The sequence below is a fragment of the Lissotriton vulgaris genome, chromosome 2_1, assembly GCF_964263255.1.
Source record: "Lissotriton vulgaris chromosome 2_1, aLisVul1.2, whole genome shotgun sequence".
Taxonomy (NCBI): domain Eukaryota; kingdom Metazoa; phylum Chordata; class Amphibia; order Caudata; family Salamandridae; genus Lissotriton; species Lissotriton vulgaris.
The window spans coordinates 323,581,224-323,596,915 of record NC_141687.1 but is presented as its reverse complement, the minus strand read 5'-3'; the positions used below and the strand labels follow the sequence as shown (position 1 = coordinate 323,596,915).

At 48.8% G+C, this 15,692-nt stretch overlaps 1 protein-coding gene across 1 annotated transcript in view; it reads right to left on the bottom strand.

Annotated features, from left to right (window-relative positions):
* LOC147730267 (uncharacterized) overlaps window positions 1–15,692 on the bottom strand; it is a 545,933-nt gene that overhangs the window by 186,248 nt on the left and 343,993 nt on the right. The window contains exon 11 of the mRNA XM_086954056.1: window positions 5,223–5,295. Within this exon, the coding sequence (XP_086810182.1) occupies window positions 5,223–5,295 (73 nt within the window). The remainder of the gene's footprint in view (window positions 1–5,222; window positions 5,296–15,692) is intronic.

Here is a 15,692-nt window from a genome sequence, read left to right as displayed (position 1 = left end):
ATATTTTAAGAGCATTTGGTCTGGAGGAGCACAAACTCAGGATTTTAAATGTACCTCAGTTGTTGGGGTTTGCTTTACTAATAAGAATGTATTTCTACCCAAACAAACACTTTTAGCAACATTAGGATAATGAAAGACTGGGAAAAAACATGTTTTAACTTATATCATACAGTTTACATGCAGCCCTTTGATGACAGTTCATAGGTCACTGTGCTATATTGGGATTATAACGTAAGAACCTCAAGTAACGGTCCCAATACAGACGATATAACACCTCTAAAAAAATTATTTTTACATTTACTGGAGGTGAATGTTCCTATTGTTATGGGGGATGATTTTAATGTCCCTTTGGACCCAGTTCGGGACTCTACATCTAAAAGGTCAGCAGGGACAGTCCCAAAAATGAGGACAGTAATAAAGCAAATAATGCAAGACTTGGCCTTGATAGATATTTGGACTATAAAGGGTGTTAGACCTCGACAAGCTGCAGGGAGATATACCTATCACCACAAAAACACGGCCATAGATCGAGAATAGATTATTTTCTAGTTTCGTCCTCCACTAGACAACAGATAAACAAGGTATTGCATGTTCCAGAACACTTGTCCGACCACTCCGCAGTAACTTAATGTCTCGAGGTAGGGCACAATATACAAGAAAGGCGATGGACGCTGAATGGATCCCTTCTCTCCGATTTAACAATAATAGGGGATCTGAAACATTTTACAAAGGAATTCTTTGGAATAAATCTCGGGTCAGCATCTTTAGACATTTAGATTTATGCACGACGAAACATGTGTTTACGTGTTGGCTGCTTTTCTTTGAATTGAATTTTGGAACAAGAAAACACTATTTGAAGAATTATGGACTGAACTGTAACAATTGAAGAATTATTTTTGTGAAGAAGGATCTTATATGGACATTTAACTATTAATATATGAGCGCTCGGGGAAGCCTTGTGTCTTTTCTGTCTTCTGCATTTGTGGATTGTGGTGGGGTTGTATGGTAACCAACCTCATATTCCCTAAGAGCACCACTGGAGACTTAATTCAATGTATTTCCCCGATTTTGCTGAGCGCCCATTGATGTGTCTGGTTACCATCTGTTAATTAATAATTTCCATGGACGTTATTGCTCCATCGTGAATTACTTTCCACCAAAAGATTTGCGACGCATCTGCTAACCCATGCGCCACCACTGATGCGCCGCCTTTACAATGAGGCGCACCATGGTGCACGGATGGGCAGATGCGTGTCGCATCCCCCCGGCGGAAAGGCAGCGCATTGCTGGAGCCGCGTCGCAATCACGAAGCAGCTCCAGCAAGGCTCGGGGTGCCCCTATTCCCAACATGTTGCGTCAATCCTTACACCTGCTTCAAGCAGGCGCAGGGATTTGATGCAGCATGGCCGTAAAAGTGACTGAGGGAAATCTTGTAGATTTCACTCAGCCACTTTTCAGAGGCGTTCCTGCGCCGGAACGCCCCACCTGTGCTGCAACGCCCACATGTGGTGCAGGGCTTTTCAACGTGACGCATCTCCCTAGATGCGTCACGTTATAAATACCCTGCAGCATGGCGCTGGCTTTGCGCCACCGATGCTTCACAAAAGTGATGCAACAGCGGTGCAAATGTGCCGTACGGGGCTTGTAAATCTGCCCCAAAGTTCTGGCCCACATCCATTTCAATCAAATGGCAGCTACTTCTGGCTGTGGTTGAGGGTTTGGAGTAAAACAGCTTCCAGCCTGGGCACTGTGCCACTGTGGTGGCATGGAATAGGGAATTTGTCCGTGTCAAATTTGCACAGACAAATATTAGAGGTAGTGGAATTTGGTAGATTCCTAAAATAAGAGGGGGGCAAAGTACTGTATGTATCAGTGACTGCTGGACCAACGACTGATGCTATGGAAAGTGAAACCCATGTGGTTGGCCTCTGCAGCCAACCACATGGGTTCACACCATGGCCTCTTAGTGAAAGAGAAAAATATTACATTACGGTGACCAAATGGGCAGAAAGCGCAGGCAAGGCGAAGTTTTATTACCGGGGGGCCATATTCCTCAAACCTGTAGTCCACACGCATCATTCCTTGCAGTAACAGCCCAAACAAGTACCGTGTTCAGTTGTCTCTAGCACTATGTGCAGTCTGACGCAAGAGTATGGTCAAGGTTCGTCATGATTCTCCTGTATCCTGCAAACATGAGCAATGGGACCCCCTCAAAAATATAATTTATGGCCCTGGAACCGAGGGGAGCAAGAAAACACAAAGCAAGAGGGGTGTTCCTACAGTGGCCGTATCATTCAATAATGTGTATACATCTCTAAATAATCACAAGGGGCAGTGACAGAAGAAGATAAAGTGCAAACAAAGTTCATTTAGAAAAATATTTATTTATTCTTTTTTTAATTTTTTTCCCTTGATATGAATTCATATAAATATTATTATTCAACAAGAAACCTTTTTTGAATTAATAGGTAGTACATAGGTTTGAGAAAATTCATAAAGAGCACAAAATAATCATAAAAACAGCAGCAAATTAGCAGGTCCCCTGAAAAGCAATCATGCACCACAACTCACTCACGTGCTAACAATCATTCTACATTCATACCACATACAAAAATGGAGAAGGAACTGGATTCCAAATAGCAAGGTGACTATGCTAATTGTTGAATAATAATATTTATATGAATTCATATCAAGGGAAAAAAATTAAAAAAAGAATAAATAAATATTTTTCTAAATGAACTTTGTTTGCACTTTATCTTCTTCTGTCACTGCCCCTTGTGATTATTTAGAGATGTATACACATTATTGAATGATACGGCCACTGTAGGAACACCCCTCTTGCTTTGTGTTCTCCTGTATCCTGCATTCATGGGATGCTATGTTCTGTTATCAGCCTTTGTCTACCACTCGTCTACCATTTCTATGGTCCTTTAGTGCTTTCAAAGTCTAGGGGCTTTTTATGGCGAAAGGTGGACACTGACACAAGCCAATCCCTTGTCATAAAAGGTGGTCTGGTGTCCTTGCGTTTGGTTAGTTAAGATTGGCCTGTCCAGTGAATTGTTTAGCAATGGTTTCTATTAGTAAATGAGAAGCTCGAGTTGTGTGTGGGATCGATGTGGTGCTCTGGAGGATGGATGTGTGCAGCGTGCAACGTTTTCCCTTTTCCTGATGGCTTTCTAGGCTGAAAGATTAAAGCTAGCCAGGAGAGCAGAAAATAGATCCCCAACTTAAGAACAGGATTGTTTTGCATATTGACCAAACCAAGGCCAGTAACATTACCAGAAAAAAAGGTGATGTATCTTTCTATGTCCTGGTGGGTTGTGCAAAAAGCCAGATGACCCGCGTGGACTAGGATTAAGTCTTCCTTGGGTGAAAACATCCGGTGCCTGAATGAATATGGAGATGCTATGCGTGGATACAACAAAAAGGTATGTGTAAACATGCCAGAGTACATTGTTCATGGAACAGGCAGAACTAATACCTAGATTGAGGAGCCTGCAGATGAGGCATAGGGTACCTGGGTCTGCTGGCAGCAGAAGAGAAGCATTGTGGGACATGCTACAGAGTATGTGGTTAGACAATTTTTTTTGTATATTCTTATATAGCGCTCAATCACCTGGGGAGGTATCTCGGCGCTTGCCTTGGGAACCCGTCCTGGCTTTTCCCTGTGAGATAGCCCCTACAGGGCATCCCGCCGCGGGGGTGGGGGGCGTTGTGGAGATTAAGCAAGCTTAATGCCCAGAGTTGCAGAGTGTGAACCCATGATTAGGACAGGCACCGAAGCGAGAATTATCGAGTCCGTGGACATTTGAGCTCAAGACCCTGCCGCGTCGGGAATTGAACCCTGGTCCCGGGTCTGACCTCTGCTTCAGGGTCTGCCTGCTCTAACCAGTGAGCCACACTTCTCCACTATTGTGTCAAATAGAGAAGGCCTGGGATACTTGTAGCTACTATACCCCTGGTTTGTTCTTTGATAGCCTCGTTACGCCCCACCTCGGGAGACGTACGGGTTTGGTGGTTCCTTAGGTTTACATGATTTTGTAAATCTGGGGCAGCATCAAAATCCAAGGGTGTTGTGTGGAAAACCCACTGCAACGTTCATGGCAAACACCACCTGGGCACAGCGTAAGGTGACACAGCAAGTTTCGCTGCTTTGCCTTACTCAAGATTTATGAGGCCACTCAAAGCAACGTAGGGTGGCTTTATGTGGGTTCATAAATCGGATTCAGGGCCCTGCATCATGCATGTACCACTTTAAGTGGCGCAAAAGTGACAAAGGGCTCCCATAAATCAGCAACCTTAGCCCTCATTTATGGGATTTTGGCATAGGGCAGCGCAGAAATGCACCTTACTGCGCTGCCCACGCCAAAATAAAAGGGCAGAAATACACCGTATTTATGCAATACAGTGCATTCCTATTCTTTCTCCCTGTGTTGGTGCCATTTCAGCAGCCTAACTCCAATGTAGGCACCCTTGCACCATGCACCCTTGCACCATGCAAGGGTGCCTCTGTTGTTTCTATGTGCACCATTGAAAGAGGAACAAATTAGGGGATATAAACATATTTCTCCTCGTTACGCCTCAACTCGGGAGGCATACAGATTTTGAGCTTCCCCAGGATGCATGATTTGATTTTATCTGGGGCAGCGCCAAAATCCATGGGTGCCGCAGGGATAACCTACAGCAACGCCCATGGAACCTCTCCCGGGTGCAGAGTAAGGCGATGCAGCGAATTGCGCTGCTTTGCCTTACTAAAGATTTATGAGGCCACTAAGCCACAGAGGGTGGCTTTGCGTGGTTTAATAAATCGGATTGAGAGCCCTGTGTCACGCATATGCCACTTTATGTGGTTCAAAAGTGATGCAGCTCTCTCATAAATAAGCACTCTAGCGCTTTTCGGATATTTTGCACAGTTTACAATTGCTCCAAAGCTTTGAATACATGTACTTTATAAAGACAAATAAATATAAAAATAAACAAATGTCCTAGCAACCGCCATGCAGTCCACTCTTCTCTCCCTTCATTTTCCTACAAATTCCTACATATTTTTAGATCCCAAAAAACCTCACTACTTTCTTGTTTACTCGACAAAGCAAAACATAAGACTGAAGCTATATTTGTGTATCGAGAGTGGTTTTGCTATATTCTTCTGTGCATTGAAGACAGAGAGCTCCCCCACCTCTCCAAGGCTTTACTATGGATGATGTGTATAGGTACAGTACCTTGCCTGCCTTCTGTCCTGAGGCCTGGTTCTGGGTAGCACCGCTGTTCTGGTTGCATGGCTCCACGGGGTCACTGCTTAAAGGAAATAAATATACCCTGGTTTGTCCAAGCAAAAGAATTCAACAACAGTTTACCCATTCTCAGTTTTAAAAAGTTTACCCAAAAGGCAACTCTCAAGCAGACCTGTATCGCAAAAATAGTTTATACACATTGGACAGAAGAAATAATTCAAGTCGTGTGAGTGTACTGGGAAATAATTATCCAGGAGTCATTTTTAACATTGAATTAGGAGAACTTGCGTGAGCCAAAGGTTGCGAGCCCTCTCACTTTCCTTTGTGAGAGTCACATTGTGTCCTCGCTCTGGATCTGGGCACGGGTCCCTTGTGTGAGATGGTTCTATAGGAGGGTCCAACTCCTTGTGCTTCGCAATCGGAGAATTTGTCTTGTATGGGATCGAGGGTGACACTCTCTTTCTGTAGCTCGGATAATCAGTGCTATAGTTTAGGGGAACATCAGTGTGAGGCCTTCTCTCGGGTTCATGGGACAGTCAATGATCATCTGGTAGTATGCAGGGGGGAGAGGGGGACGGGTTCTGATGTTTCCCGCTGGTAATCCAGGACTTCGTGTGTTACTGTACCTCACTTGGCGAGCGAAATTGTTTTATTTGTACATTTGACTTTCCAAGGGCAGCTAAGGCTGGTTTACCCAAGGTCCCAAGGTTAAAGGAGGAGGGTTGGAAGTCACAGTCATTATGGCACAGTAAATACATGCACAGTAAACTCCATATCTAGAAGGATGTATACATTTTAAAAAGAAAATATCCTCATTTACAAGGAGGTAAAGTGGGAGGGTTACATTAAACAACAACAACATAAAGCAGACTGCTCTAGCGCCTTCTAGTGATTCAAATCCAAGGACATTTACAGGTGCTATAATCAAAATAATATCAAATTAACATCAACTTAGCACACAAGGAAAGCATCCAAGGATTGCGAACTTTAAGGCGCTTGCATATATTAGATGGCTCATTGCAGACTGAGGGCCGATTCACAAAGAGAATTATGACTGGTAAATTTACCAGTGCGGTGTCTCCGTACTCATGGTGAACTATCCGCACTCAGGGCGGAATCTCCGTTCTGAGTACTGCAATGCGGGGATTCCACCCCGCGTGCAGATTCTGCCCCGCGTGCAGATTCTGCCCCGAGTACAGAGATTCCACCACAAGCGCGGAGACTCCTTACTCGTAACTTTAGGAGTTGTAAGTCCCTTTGTGAATCGGGCCCTATGTGTCTCTCCTGCAGCGGTACCCACAGGACAGGGCGCACGCACTTGACCCACGGGATCTCACTTTTCACTCAAATAGAGAAACATATAGTTAATGGATAGAAACCCATTGCATCTGTTAACCGTAATAGCTCAAGTTCCAGATGACTTACATAGATGATTCAAATACTTACATATCAAAGGCGACCAGCCTCAGCCACAGGGACACACGAAAGGGAACTTTACATCCAAGGTTAAACCCTTCTCATTCTTCCCTGGCTTAAAACAGGGGGTTAAGGTTCCCGCAAGGCCAGACTGGTTAGCGACATAGCATGCCTATCAACATGTTCAGGCCTTCAATGATCCATGTAGATGCTCAGACTTTAGCTGAAGCAGATTCCATCAGGGCCAGTCAGTCAGTCAAAATACTTTATTTTCGATAAATTAATATCATAAAAAGACATAGGCAAAAATACATTGTTATACAAACAACAACACATAATTATACATGATCAGGTCTTAATTAATTTACATTCTATAATTTTTTACAAAAAAAATAACAAATAAAAAAACACATTATCATATAACAGACTCATATTTTAAAAAAGTATTAAAAAGAGGTCAGTAAGTAAAAACCATATATACATATTGCATTTCAGGATATTAATTCATGTAGTAAACATTTTCCTATGACCAGTATTTGATTTCATCTCTTATGGGGTCATATTTGTTATATTAACGGACAGCATCTTTTTCTTAATCCTAACAGCCCCCACTAAAAAACTCGCAACATGGAACATAGTCCTGGGGGTCTGTAATAACTGTAAGAACAGGAGCGCTGGCTTGACCTGAATGAAACCGGCCTCCTTTAGGATAGGGATCAAATATTTCCTTCTTGGTGCCGTGTAGTGGTCACAGGACGTTAAAAAATGTAGGGCCAGATGTAGGTAAGTAACATTTACCGAATCTTAATTACCGAATTTTACCGATTCGGTAATTAAGATTCGGTAAATGTGAGGGGTTGGTATGTAGGGAATCCAGATGTTCCCTTTTACCGAATCGGTAAAATTCGGTATTTACCGATTCGGTAAATACCGAATCGGTAAAGCCTATTGATTCCTATGGGCTTCAAAGCCCATAGAAATCAATAGGCTTTACCGATTCGGTATTTACCGAATCGGTAAATATCGAATTTGACAAGGGTGCAGGGGGTGTCACTTTGACACCCCCTGGCACCCCCTAAACAGGATTGGGTGCCATGTGGCAGGCATACAAGCCCTAGGGGCAGGTCTGCCTGTCATATGGCACAGGTGTGCATGCACACATGTGCATGCACACCAGAATCGGTATTTTACCATCAAATAGTATTTGATGGTAAAATACCGATTCTGTAATGCTTGTGGGACTCAGAAGAGTCCCACCTACATATCAATTTTACCGAATCGGAAAAAATACCGATTCGGTATTTTACAGAATCAGTAAATTTACCGATCGGTAAATTTACCGATTCTGTAAAATACAGGGCCCTACATCTCAAATTGCATTTACCGGTCGGTAACGGCCGAATTCGGCCGTTACCGACCGGTAAATACCTACCTACATCTGGCCCGTAGAGTGTTCTGGATTGAAAAATTGTCACAGGAACACGGCATAGCATTTTCGGGGGTACTCCAGGTTGAGAAATGTCCGAGAGTTAAATGTATCAAATTAAACCGAAAACGCGTTAAAAGAAAACGATGAAAAGGTTGATTTACAATAATTAGGTATGATTCCGGTCCAGCATGAGTACTCAGAATAATGCTAGTCCGCACTGTTGGTTTTTCGAGCTCTACTTGTTCCCTTTCCAGCCTTAACACTTCTCCCACCAGGCCTTTAATAAGCTCAATGTCTTTAACAGTTATAGAGGACGGGGAAAAAAAGAGATCTGGTCTCCCCACTTTAACAAGACAGTTCTTAAAGTAGGCTAGCCACTGGATTTTATTTACTCTGTCCAGCTGCAAGCAGTCTTTTAGGATAATATGATTAAGGGGAATTTCTTGGTTCACCCATGTCTTTAACCAAGCCAGAACAGGAGCCACTTTAGTCAGGTCTGAAAATATAACCTAAACTAAGTTCAGTGTGAACAATATATGTTGAGGAGGACTGTGGTACAGAGAGAATGGCTCTTAAAAATTTATTCTCAGTAATCTGTAGACTTTCCATGGGACAATAGCCCCATATAGCGCTTCCATATGTAGCAACGGCAAGACACTTAGCTTTATACATTTTTAAAAGAGTTGCTACTGGCCTTGCTCCCAATTTTTTTGAAAAGCCCTGCAATGCAGAAGAAGATCTGGCAAGGGAGATGTTCCTATTTTTTAACTGGGGGCCCCAAGTGCCTCTGTCATCAAAAGTGATACCTAGATAAGGGAAGGTGGCAACCCTGCAAAGTTCTTGTTTGCCACAAGTAAATGTTTTTGTGAGCTTATTTTTTATACCCTTACCCAGTATCATTATTTGAGACTTTTTTACAATAATTTTTAGGTCCAATGACCCCATAAAGTCCTCAAAGGCATCTAAGAGTCTTTGGAGACCTACACCAGTACGCGAAAGCAGGACGGCGTCATCCGCGTACAGGAGAACCGGAATACCCAGTTCTCCTATACGTGGAATGTCAATGGATGCCTCTCTAAGTGCTGGTTCCAGGGCATTTATATAGACTGTAAATAGGAGAGGGGCCAAAATACACCCCTGCCTAACCCCCCTTTCTGATTTAAAATGGCTTGTGCAACGCCCCTCCTGGGTAACTCTGACCGAGGCTATTAGGTCAGTGTGTAAATCTGCTAAAAGGCAAACAAGTGCCTTATCTAATCCTATCTCAAGCAGAATTTTCCATAATTTAGCAAGGTTTACCAGGTCAACAGCTGACGAGAGATCCATGAAACCTAAGTATATGGACCCCTCTTTGGCCCTTGTATACTTTTCTACCAACAAATGCAAATTAAGGCCTTGATCTATTGTGCTCCTTTTTGATCTAAAGCCATACTGAACGTTTGATAGGACCCTATTTTCTATTAACCAGTCATTCAGTTTTGATAAAATAACCCGGCCCAGTATTTTCACTGAAGAATCTATCAATGAAATGGGTCTGTAACAGGATGGGTCTTGCCTGTTACCTTTTTTAAAGACCGGTATAATGATGGATTTTTTCCAGGAATCCGGGATTTTATCAGTTGAAAGAGCATTAAAAACATTACATAAGACCTTAGACCAAACTTTCGGGGCACTTTTAAAGACATCCCCTGGTACCCCGTCAGGACCCGGTGCCTTATTTCTTAGAGTCAGATCTTTTTTTTTTAAATTATATTTTTATTGCAGAGTTATAAACAGCAGGAAAAAAGTAAACAGCCAGTGCACTTGTGGGCCCCCCCCGTCCAATAACAGTTCATAGTTGTACACAGCCATTCAGCCCGCATCCCGGAGGCCGGGCGGCATATCAGATCGCTCTAGAGGAGCACAACACAGTGTACGTCCCATTGGGACCCTGGCGTAAGATCGTTTTACGTATCTGCTTTCACCCCCCCACCCGCAACAACATTCCCGTCAGCCATCCCCAAGGTATCAACGTAATTGCCCCCGTTGAGGCCTGCTTTAGGCTATTCGGGCCTCCGTGCCAGGCCGTCCCACCCAATCAGTCCGCCCGCCACTCAATACCCCCTGTCCCAGTGGGTCTAGGCCTCCAACAGCAACCCTCCAATGGCTTCCGGCCCCCCCCAGCCCCCCTACAACTAACCCCCCAACGCCCCCCCCCCCTGGCAACTGCTAAGGTGTGTACTTCGCTCTACCGAACTGGATGGTTCCATTACAGTGCGTAATGACATGACATACTTCTGTGTTCGCCCCGCGGTGTCCAGCGGCTTAGTCCTCGCCGTCCTCGTCCTCAACCAAAGCATCACGCAGAGCCTGTACCACTAACTCCCATGCACGCGCCGCATCCAGAGCCTTCTCATTCCCCAACTTCACTGCTAGCTTCATCCGGAGCACGCTCTCGCAGTCAGACCATCGCAGCAACTCACTCTTCCATCTACGCAATGAGGGACCCCCCCTGGCCTTCCAGTGCCACGATATTTCCCTTTGAGCCAATATCAGACCCAGATCTATGAATTTACTGGTCACCTTGGTGTGCTTAGTATGCGGGAACCAGAGCAATAGACACGTCGCCATGTCGAATTCTACCTCCCTGTCAGTCACTTCATTCAGGAGTTCCCCTACCTCCGCCCAATAAGTTCCCAGTTGTGGACACCCCCAAAACAAGTGGTCCATGTCCGCCCCTAGGGACGAGCACCGGGGGCAACAGGCATCCGGCACCCGAAAGTGCCGCTGTAGTTTCTCCGGAGTTAGATAGGCCCTATGGAGCACATAAAAATGGACCTGCTGAAAGCGCGCGTTCCTGGTGCCCTTCCACGTGCGGCGCAGGATATGGCCCCATGCCGTGTCCGGTATGGGCCGGCCAACGCTCCCCTCCCATTTAGCTTTGAGCCCATGGAGTGGTTCTAGCCCGTCGTTCAGCATCCTATTATGGAGGCACGTCACAGCTTTAAATGTACCAGCCGCCATTACCACATATTGGCATGCCATAGTCGTCGCAGGTTCCAGGAGCCCCTCTTTCCAGTGCTTTTGTATGGCAGCCACTACAGCCGCGTGTAGTAGGAAGCCCCCCTCAGGCAGTCCGAACTGGTCCCGGAGCACGTCGAACGGTGCCAACGCCCCATCAATATACAAGTCACCCACCACCTGCAACCCCGCGTCCTCCCAATCCATCAACGGGGACCAATCCCCTCCGTGCGGCAAAGCCGTCAACATCCCGATCGGAATCTCCGGGGCATAAGGCCGTGATGCCCTCGCTCTCCGGAGGCTCCTCTGCCAGCACAGCCGGAGCGTCCGCTCCTCCATGGTGAGGGCCCGTAATTCGAGCCGTTGCTGCATAATGATGTACGACAGCACGTGGCGCTGTATCCCCCGACCCCGGTCTTCCTCCGGCCCCCGGAACACCCTGGCTACGTTCTGCGTAAGGACCTGCAACTGCGCCGCTAAATAATACAGCTCCAGGTCGGGTACGGCCATGCCCCCCTCCAGCTTGGGGCGAAGTAGCGTGCTCAAGGCTATCCTGCGACGGCCATGCCCCCACAGGAAGCCAATAATCATTGACCGCAGTTCCTTAAACACCCCCTGGGGAATCCAGACAGGTAGCGTTCGGAAATAATAAAGGAAGCGGGGGAGCGCCACCATTTTCAACAACGCTATCCTGCCCAGAACTGTCAGCGGGAGGGTCGACCAGAAAGACAAGCTACCCCGCAGTGACCGGACACAACGGCCAATGTTACCCTCCAAAAGGTCAGTAGCCGAGTGGTAGATGCGGACACCCAAGTAGGTGACGCAAGAGGGTTCCCACACCACACCCAGGTCGCTGCTAGGGGCTGGCGACCCCGCTCTCAGCGGAAACACGCAGGTCTTCGCCCAATTAACCTTAAGGCCCGACAGTCGGCCGAACTCGGACAGCAGATCCATCGCTCCAACCAGTGCCCCCGAAGTGTCAGCTAGGTACAGGAGCAGGTCATCCGCATAGAGCGATATATAATGCCATTGCCCATCACTCACCATTCCCGCGTATCGTTCGCCTGACCTCGCATGGACCGCCAAGGGTTCCATCGCCAGGGCAAACAACAGAGGGGAGAGAGAGCATCCCTGTCGTGTTCCCCTGCCCACCGGATACGCGGCAGATACCAGACCGCCCAGCCGAACTCTCGCCGTCGCCGAATTATACAAGACCCTCGTCCACCTCCGAAACCCATCGCCCATGCCAAACCGCTCCAGCACCCCATCCAAGAAAGGCCATTCCAAACTATCGAAGGCCTTCTCGATATCCACGGACAGAACCGCTGGCGACCCCTCTCCATCCAAGATGGCGTCCATTATTCCCACCAGGCGGCGGATATTCATCGCCGTGCTCCTCGTGGGTATAAACCCGGCCTGATCCCTGTGCACCAGGCCCGTCATGTGCGGGGCTAGTCTAGAGGCTAGAATGCGACTCAGGATCTTATAGTCCACCGTTAGCATGGACAGCGGGCGATAAGATCTCACGTCCGCGGCATCCCGGCCGGGCTTGAGGAGTGGCACTATCAAGGCCTCCCGCATGGAGGCAGGCAACGCCCCCTTCTCGAAGGCCTCCGTATACACCACCAGCAGCCTGGGCGCCAGAGCGTCTACATAGTGCTGATAAAACTCGATTGGGAGTCCGTCCACCCCGGGCGTCTTATTACGGGCCATCTGTTTGATAGCCACTCGAATTTCCGTTAGCGTGATCGGGCTACCCAGGTCCTTCGCGTCGTCCTCGTCCAAGACCGGAAGCGGCCTCTCCCCCAGGTACTCCACGATGTCCTGGACCCCCACTCCCAGCTGGCTCCGGTACAATTCCTCATAGTAACCCCTAAAGCGGTCCAATACAGCTGCCTGGGAGTACACCATCTCTCCCCGCGCGTCAATAATGCTGAGGATCGGGCAACCCCTAAGTTCCGGGCTAGCTAATCTGGCTAAGAGGGTACCCACCTTGTCCCTTTCTGCGTGTGCCCTGATAATGTACTGCCTATAATCATAGCATCGCAAACGTTCCGTCTCCGCGGCTACCGCTTCCTTCGCTTCCAATAACTGGGCCTGTAGATCTGGCCTAGTGGGCCTGCGGCACTCCAGGTCCCTCAAAGCTTCCTCCGCTTTCATTAAGTCATTCAGCACAGTCGTTCGAGCATTCGAGAACCTGCCCAAGCACACCCCTCTCACCACCACTTTCATTGCATCCCATTCAACAGACCTGCTCGTCGCCGTTCCTCCGTTCACACCGAAATAACTATCAATGCCCTGCCGGACCGCATCGTCGAACACAGAATCCTCTAGCGTCTCCGGACGAAGCCGCCATGTTGGTATTGCTGAGCGCTCCCTCTGCCATTGGATATGTACCAACAGGGGGTTATGATCGGATATCGTCCTAGCAAGGTACTCAGCATGGGTAATCAATGGGGCTAGGGAGCTCCCGCAAAGCACCGAATCAATCCTGACATGTAAATCATGCAGAGTGGAATAAAAGGAGTAATCCCTGGTTCCCCTGTGCCTCTCCCTCCAGACATCCAGCAACCCCCATCGTTCTTGCCAGTCCTTCCTGTGCGCGGCCAGCCTGCGCACAGGAGAGTCCACTAGGGGGGGATGGGACCTATCCAGAGCCACATCCGTAATCGAATTGAAGTCCCCCCCTAGCACTATCGGGCCCGCCAGGAAAGAGGCCAAGGACCCCGAGAGGCTATCAAAGTATCGGCCTTGGTCAGAGTTCGGTGCATAAACACAACATAAAACCACATCCCGTCCATACAATCTCCCTTCCACCGCTACAAACCTGCCATCCGAATCTATAACCTGATTCAGCACCTGAAAGGGTATCCCCGCCCTCACCCAGATCAAGACCCCCCTGGCATACGCTGAATAAGTGGTGCCAAAAACCTGGCCCCGCCACCTTTTCTGCAAGGCAGCGCACTCTTTTTTGGTGAGGTGAGTCTCCTGGAGCATAGCTATCTGAACCCCCCTGCGTACCAGGTATGCATGTACTTTGTGGCGTTTCACCATAGTCCGCAGCCCCCGGACATTCCACGTCAGGCATTTCAAATTAGGTAATGTCCCCATACCAAGTCCGTACAGTCCGAATTAAACTCCAACGGTCCATGACCCCCCCAATGCAGTTGCCCCCCCCCAAACAACCCCAAAACTGAAACATTCCCCAAACCCCACTCCCCAGGACAGAGCACACGAACCCAATGGCCGCCCCCATCCAAACCTTGATGCAACTTCTCGCACATTTACCCTGTGGTCTCCACCACAGTCGGCCTTAAGGGCCTAGGGGGGGTGAGTCGCCGCCGACCCCAGCTAGCGGAGCCCGCGTCCCGCCCTTCATCCCTCTGATACCCTCAGCTCCCCCACCCGGCAACCCGCCCTCCAGCAACAGGATATCACCCTACCATGAAGTCCCGGTCTAGGCCAAAGTCTATCTTAGCCGCAGCAAATATTATCCGAGGTCTGTGGGGTCACTGTCGGCCCCTTCTGGCTCTCTGCCTCCGAAAGTTCCTCTCCTGTTCTGCTGCCTTCTCCTCCCGAGTCCGTTTCGGCCCGTTCACTGTTCTGTTGCGACCCTGTAATGGCCGCCGTCGCTGCGAGTGCATCCCTCTTCTCCGCCGCCATTTGAGCCTCCCGCTTCTCCCGCTGGCGCCTGTTGCGGGACCTGATGCGTTGTGACTGCCGCACCCGGGGCTGCTTGGGCTGGTCTCGCCTACTTTGGTGTGTCCTGTCCGTCCCCGCTCTGTACGATTCAAGCCAGTGCCAAACTTCGTCCGGAGTGAGGAAAAAGTGTGTGGTGCCATCCATGATAATCCGCAGCTTGGCCGGGTAGAGCAAGGAGTACTGAATGCCTTCCTCCCTGAGCTCCTTCTTCACAGCCAGGAACGATGCCCTGTCCTTCTGGACCGCCTGCGTATAGTCCGGAAAGATCGTTACCTTGCTGTTCTCCACCCCATAAGGGCCCGACATCCTGGCCCGCTGGATGAGGAGGTCTCGGTCTTTGTAGTGGAGGAGCCGCACCACCATTGGTCGGGGGGGGCGGCCCAGCCCCGGCGGGCGAGCGGGCACCCGGTGAGCTCGCTCCAGAGTGAAAAAAGGAGTAAGCCCCTCCGGCGCCACCACAGTGCGGAACCAGTTCTCCATGTAGGCCACCGCATCCTCCCCCTCAATCCGTTCCGGCAGGCCTACGACCCGCACGTTGTTCCGCCTATTGCGGCCTTCGGCATCCTCCGCCCTCCGCTCTAGAGTGTCCAGTCGGGCCAGAATGTCTGTAATCCTGTGCTCCGCGGTCACCACCGAGGGCTTCAGGTCCAGCAACAGTTGGTCATGATCCTTGACCCGATCCGCCAGCTTCGCGTGGTCCGCGCGTAGTAGCCCCAGGCCCGTGGCCACTTGGGCAATGTCGTTGTGCAACGCCTCCTTGGTGGAAGTGATCGCCTCAAGGATGGCATCCAAGCGACGGTTCAGCCGCTGTTCCTGGTCAAGCTCCGGGGAGGGACTCTCACCCAGCCGGGTCGATGTCGCCGAGTCCCCCTCGCGGCTCCCGGGCATCGGCCCTCCGATCGCCGCCATGT